Source organism: Saxophila tyrrhenica (assembly GCF_035928015.1).
Source record: "Saxophila tyrrhenica strain CCFEE 5935 chromosome Unknown scaffold_7, whole genome shotgun sequence".
In the NCBI taxonomy this organism is placed as follows: domain Eukaryota; kingdom Fungi; phylum Ascomycota; class Dothideomycetes; order Mycosphaerellales; family Extremaceae; genus Saxophila; species Saxophila tyrrhenica.
In genome coordinates, this window is record NW_027041739.1 from 1,419,529 (window position 1) to 1,426,404 (window position 6,876).

The following is a 6,876-nucleotide window of genomic DNA, read 5'->3' on the forward strand; positions in this document are numbered from 1 at the left end:
CGCAGTTCAAGAGGCACGGAGGAGTGAGTGGACAAGATATATGTGCTCTAGGTGTTTCTCGAACTTTTCACATGCTTGGAAATCGACTTGTTGGAGCTCGGGCGATGACGTACCGCAACAACACCTTCGACACGTGCTACATGTACTCTTCTTCACTTGACCTCGACTCCTGCATTATAGACGTCGCCTCATCATGCCTTGAGCAAGTCTATGACTCGTCAATGCTGACATAAGGACTTGATGGAAGTGTGGTGAATGATCCCGCAAGCGCTGAAGGAGTAATTCTTCGTTGGAGCAATACGGCAAAATGGCCGCTCCTAAGGCCACCAAGATTCCGTCTCTCGTTTACGGGACAGCATGGAAGAAAGAGAACACTCGACGCCTGGTCAAGCAGGCCGTCTCCTCCGGCTTTCGTGGCATTGACACCGCAGCCCAGCCCAAGCACTACCAGGAAGATCTGGTTGGTGATGGGATCAAAGATGCTCTTCAAGATGGAGACTTGGGACGCAACGATCTCTACGTATGTCCGTCAATCGTGCCGTTACACTGCTGTGCGTCTGACAACGCAAGCAGATCCAGACCAAGTTCACTGCCACCCATGGTCAAGATTTAAAGCGACTCCCATACGATCCTGCCACGAGCATCGCAGACCAAGTGTCCACATCCGTAACATCTTCATTGCACAATCTCCGTCACGAGGAAGAGTCTCCATCCTACATTGACTGTCTGGTCCTGCACTCACCCTACCCCTCAATGGCCGAGACTCAACAAGCATGGCGGGCAATGGAGTCGTGTGTACCCACCAAAGTCCACACTCTAGGCCTCAGCAACGTCTATCAGCCGGGGGTGCTGCAAGCGCTGTATGACTTTGCCACCGTCAAGCCGTCCGTCCTTCAAAACCGATTCTACGCTGCTACGGGCTACGACCGCGCCATCAGAGCCTTCTGCGCAGAGAAAGGCATGGTGTATCAATCTTTCTGGACATTGACTGCAAATCCTGAGCTCCTGAAGTCGACTGCTGTTGGAAAGTTGTCAGAGGCGGTTGGAGTGAGCCGAGCCGTGGCGCTGTACAGCTTGGTCATGGGGTTGGGAGACGTGAGTGTCCTTGGCCTCGAACGTACTGTTTATCTCTGCTCCGCCGATTCATCACGGCCTTTAAACACCAATATGGAGCCTGAACCCTTCAAAATACCAACGTTCGACAGCCTACCGCTGGACAAGTCGGGCCCAGACGGAAACGCATGGGGTCTGTTCGGACAGAACGATCAGCTTGGTAGATTGAATCTACTTACCAAGGCAGTGGTGGCAGCGGCGGCCAGCGAGATCCGAGAAGGATTGCGCATCTCATTGGATTGGCCACTAAACAAACCTCTGCAAATCAACAATTTCCGGCAACGATTCGAGCACGAGTTCCTGCCGCAGCCTCCAATGGCCTTGAACGATGATGCAGTGTCATTTAATACGCAGTGTAGCACCCAGTGGGACGGTTTCCGTCATTACGGTATGCTCTTATTCCACGTGTATGCGCCAATGCAATGATAACGGTCTGCGAAAGGATATCAGAAGCCAAAGAAGTTCTATCAGGGTCATACTCAAGAAGAGTTCTCTACGGGACAACCGGGACCTTTGGGGATTGACGGTATGCACAGGGTCTTGAGCCAGGAGATTGCGACTGATGATGTTGCGATAGTTTACTCTGAGAATGGTGGCATCATTGGCCGAGGCGTTCTCCTGGATTGGTATGCCTGGGCGCAGGCAAATGGAGAGGTGCTGTCTCCAATTCAGACTGGCGCTGTCCGTTTACAACACCTCAAAACCATTGTAGAGGAGCATGGCATCAGCATCAGACAAGGTGACATACTCTTCATCCGTTGCGGCTTCACAGCAGCATATGAACAGCTCTCAGTTTCGGAGTGTAAAGACTTCCCGAACCGGCAGCCAGGTGGATATCTTGGGTTTGAAGCTACAAGGGAGTCGCTGAGGTGGCTCTGGGACTGTGGGTTCGCGGCGATTGCTTCGGACTCTGCAAGTTTTGAGAGGGGACCAGCGACTGGATCTTACAATGACCCAGAGGTGACCATACATCAATGGGCATTGGCTGGTTGGGGTATGCCGATAGGGGAGATGTTCGACCTTGAGGCGTTGGCAGGAGCCTGTCGAGAGAGAGGTCGCTGGACGTTCTTTCTCTGCAGTGTGCCGTTGAAGGTAAGTCACCCGATTCCCCGCCGTCGCCAAGACGACGTTCTGACAACATCGTTGAAGATCCCTGGTGGAGTTGCGAGCCCCGGCAACGCTGTAGCGATTTTGTAAACGTCTGGGTGAGAAAGAGAAGAACCTTTCGGGGAGTGATGCGGGCCGCATTTGCCGGGCTGGTGGTGGCACCGCAGGAGGAGTCTTTATCGGACAAGACATGGCCACGGAGCTGCCTCACACATCGTCGGATCAACTATCATTCCTACCACGTTACTGGACAGATCAAGCATGGGGGACACTTGGCGATGCGGAAACGGATGTGAGCATGGTTCAGCAGTACAAGCGAAGGGTTAACAAATGTTATCCACCGCCCCTTCTCCATTCGCAACCGACGCCTCATGACCCTCTTCCACCCCTCAGAGTCATCTGATCTGCGCTCATCCTCATGGGATCGTACCACGTCCCTCCACTCAGACTCGCTTAGGGTGAGTCCCAAAGCCCTGCTCAAGTGTGGTAGACACCCCAGCGAATGTTCTGGCTGTGTCCGCCGCCTTGGGCACTGTCGCACTTCATCTGTCCGAGAGAGCCGACCTTGCCTCCAGACGCAAACTTGTCGATAGACGTATCAATGGTGTTGTAGATGTCCGCGTTGCCAATCCTGGCACCGTTCAAGCCCTGCGGTTTGCATCTCGCACCCCAAGCACAGGTGCCTGCAAAAGGACTAAGCTGACAGGCTCTGCAACGATAAGAGAGGATTTTACTTACGGCACTTGGCCTTGACGAGCTGGCCCTCTCCGCAGCCGACCTCGAAGGTTCCGCCTCCTCCGATGTTGGCGCCAATGCAGTAGCAATCATCGACGAATGGCGATGCAGCCGAGCCCTGATCGATGAATGTAGAAGGGCCGCAGTCGTTGACGGCTTTGCGCTTCTCCAGGACATCGGTCTCCGTAGTGTTGTTGAAGTCTGGATAGTCTAGCAGGGCGGCCAGTGTTGGGTCATCTTCCGCGTTGATGAACTCGAGCTGGACCACAGGATCTGCCTCTTTCGCCGGCGCGGCATTGCAGATCGCTACAAGAGCGAGGAGAGTTAGCTGAGAGAACAACATGTTGGTCGTGGATTGTTTCTTGAAGATTTGGATATGTGTGATGTTTCAGGTCCGGAGTGTGAGATGGACAAGACCTCCAGAAGATTTCGAGCGTCCCTTATATGCTTTTTACTTTGCTCATCGTCACAACTCCGGCTCACAACGGGAACTGAGACTGTCCTGACCACTGTTTCAATGCTACCATGGCCCGCATCTATTGTCACACAGCGGCACGGAGAAGTATGTCCTTGGATGTCGGCAACGCCGGCGCAACCGGAAGTTTGTATGCAGGATTGCGGTCGTAGTCACGATGTACGACGGTCTCATGACGTTGGTGATGCTTGCTTGGCTTCACCGGCGCAAGATGGAAGTCTTCTGTGCCGTTCCGAATGGGATTTCCAAAGTACCCGCGGGAGTATGCAGTGATGATCGGCTCCAGCATCGCATGCTATTTTGGCTATGCTGTCCCGCGTAGTCCGGACAAGGTCAAGCAGTCTCCAGTGGCCCAGTCGAAGAGCCTTCCAAGATGCAACAGGGTTGTGTAGTCATCTCCAGATGCCTCGCTGGCCTGAACTGAGTTCTCGTTGGTCCGAACTCGCGATGATACTGCAGGTTGCCGTCACGGACATCTGCGAGTGCTCCAGGTTCTGGAGATGAGATTATGGCAGTCGTACCTCATGTAGCCACTCCCAACGGCTGAAGCGGGTATATGCAAGCGTGTCGAAGACTACATGCCGCAGTCTTGGACATAGTAGAGATCAAAGTCCGCCTTGTCCCGATATCGAGTATCCAAGGCAATAGAGATATACGGTACACTGATTGCACGCTATGCCTATTCTCTGAATGGCTGCTGCAGGGACTGCCACCAAGTTCCGTGGAGGTAGGCTGATGCTGTCTTGAAAGTTGAAAGCCATCGCTTGCAAAAGATCAGCAAAGAGGCCTTTGGAGTCCAATGTGATATGCCGTGCGTGTGAGGCTCCAGTCGATGGCTGTCTTGGCCGCCTCGGAGGCTGCTACCATGCAGGGGCTCATCATGGAGACAGAAACCTATGTTGGCATAGGTGGTGAGACGTGGCAGCTCTGCAGAAACCATCACTACAGCCTTTACCGGAACATCCGAGGTGGCGGCAGTGGTTGCAATCGTGTGGAGGAGAATGTGTAATGTTCGCAGATCTCGTTGACGTCTCTGCATGACGAAAAGTCAAGTACCGTTCGAAGGATGTCTTGTGGAAAGACTTGTATTCAAGCTATAATCCTTCCACGCCGGTTGCAGGCCTTAGCTTCAATATGAAGATGCGGAGCACCGAGGGGATCAACCAACTTGTCTAGAAGTAGAAGCATTCTGCGCCGGCTAAACCTGACGAATGCTTTATACAGATTAGAGCACCGGACCTCCACATGGCATGAGTGAGGGTGACTCTTCGTTTTGGTTCGTGCATGTCCTTGTCTAGGCAGGGCGAGGCGGTCCAAGGTGCCGAGACGGACCGACACGGCTTGTTGGAGCTTACTCTTTCCCTGGCCATGTTTGTCCGCCGGCAACAGAGGGTCAGGCCCACGATCCGCAGTGCTGCAACTTCAATCCTGCCATGCTTGATGTCGTCAAGCGACAGGGGAAGGCCCGACGGGAGGAGCGGGCGGGCGGGAATCGACGGCAAGATGCTTGCTTTTGGAGCGGCGACGACGGCCGCCCGTTCTTCACGGTTGCAGCACCTTTCTGGAGACGGCATACCTGGTATAGTCCAATGTCTGAGCAGTCCTTGGCGCGAACTCCATGTTCTCGTCGATCAACAGCGAGCGGCTTCGTAAGGACCGGAAACGCCGGGACAGCATGATCCCGTGCCGTGTCCGATGAAACGCGCATGATTAGTACTCTTTCTCCAAGACCAGCACAGTCCGCGCGCTCCCAAGCGACCTCAAGGTATGCTGTGCTTCCCGTGCTCTACTGGAACTTGACCGAGATGGTGGAGCAAACGAAGATCAAAGTTGAACAGCCTCGGGAAAGGGAAGAGGAAAGAAGGCATAAAAGGGAAGGACTCACGCATCAAACTGGCTGCCGTGTATTCACTTACCTTCCAATACTCTCTGTACCTACCTTTTACCAAGATGTTCTTCCAAAAGTTGGCCGCAATCACTCTTCTTGCGCTGGCAGGCCATGTCCAGGCCCGAAGCGGTGGTTACGCTGACACCTGCCACGACTGCATCATTGATGGTGCCACACCCGCAAACGTCCTGGCCTGCATCTGCGGCAACGGGGCTGGCGGAGAGTCCACACCATCCATCCAACTCGACAAGTGCATGGGCAACAACAATGGGCATCTCATCTACCAGGCGAAGTGAGGCTTGAAGTTTGGCAAGGTCCAGTCGCTTGTTCTCTGCTGATACTGCCACAGTGGAAACTTCGGGAACTCATGCAAGAACGTCGGCCTTGGTGGGAGTGTCATGCACGCCAAGTGCCATAACGATCATGGGGGCTGGAACAATGCCGCCCATTACGACCTGAGTGAGTAGCTGCCGGAGCCTTTGCGAGGAGAGTTGTCCTGACCATCTCGATATAGACACTGTCGTTGGCAATTTTGGTGGGAACTTGGTGTGCTAGGGCTGAGGAGTGGTTAGAGGAGCCAGGGGGGAGAGGAAGGGGAGGAGTTTGTCTTTGCAGGCTGTTGTAGATAACAACGGTGTCATCTGGCACTACAGTGTCGATAGCTGGCCATGAGAGTCAGTTTCGAGTGTAGTCTTCCGCCTGCTTAGAACTTCCGAAGATACTCAATTGCCGTTTCACCTTTGACGCTTGTTGGTGTCACTGTGTACTGTTTGGTATGCTGCAGAGACCGGGGCTAGCATGTGCGCAAGAAACCGTAGGCGTAGCGTTCTTGTGATTTTGTATAGTGTAAGAAGAGGAATGGAGGATAACGTCAACGACCCGGTGACAATGCTGTCGCGCTGGGATGCTGTCGCGCTAGGTTGCTATCGCGTCGGGATGCTGTCGCGTTGGGATGCTGTCGCGCTGGGATGCTGCTATCGCGCCGGGATGCTAGATGCTATCGCAGTAGGATGCTAACACTAGATGCTATCGTAGTAGGATGCTAGACGAGGGCGACTTTGCGACGAGTACGACCTTACGACGAGGGCGAATTTTAATACTCGCCCCTTCTACGGAAGCGCCTCCCCGCTAGTAGCTTAGCGCCCCCTTAAAACTTCATACGCCCTTAAACGCTTAAGTAGTTCTTAATATTTTACTAACCTATTAACCTTTTAATAGTAAATAATTAATCCTAAAATAATATTATAAGAGACTAAAACTATAGAATAATAAGTAGTTATATAAAGCTATCTAGAAATTACTATAAAGCGCTAATATTATTATATAATAAATATTATTATAGAGCTTAAATAGTAATATAACTACTTAGGGTTAGGGTTAGGAGTTCTATCTATATTCTAACGAACGACCGTATACAAGGTCGTTTACTTTCCTATATAAATATATAGCGCCTTAGTAGAATCGAGAGTATAGTCGTTTATATATAGTCGTTCGTTAGAATATAGATAGAACTCCTAACCCTAAACCTAAGTAGTTATATTACTATTTAAGCTCAATA

General features: G+C 52.3%; 2 protein-coding genes across 2 annotated transcripts; one reads left to right on the top strand and one right to left on the bottom strand.

Moving 5' to 3' along the window:
• Positions 1-307: 307 nt before the first annotated feature.
• Positions 308-2,310, top strand: LTR77_005291 (uncharacterized protein; the record flags this gene model as incomplete). The annotated part of the gene is made up of 3 exons (XM_064802538.1): positions 308-520; positions 574-1,501; positions 1,556-2,310. The coding sequence occupies 3 exons, from the start codon at positions 308-310 to the stop codon at positions 2,308-2,310; spliced, it is 1,896 nt and encodes a 631-aa protein (XP_064659899.1).
• Positions 2,311-2,697: 387 nt separating this feature from the next.
• LTR77_005292 (uncharacterized protein) lies at positions 2,698-3,298 on the bottom strand (the record flags this gene model as incomplete). The annotated part of the gene is made up of 2 exons (XM_064802539.1): positions 2,698-2,903; positions 2,959-3,298. 2 exons carry the CDS (start codon positions 3,296-3,298, stop codon positions 2,698-2,700), a joined length of 546 nt encoding a protein of 181 aa, XP_064659900.1.
• Positions 3,299-6,876: the final 3,578 nt, after the last annotated feature.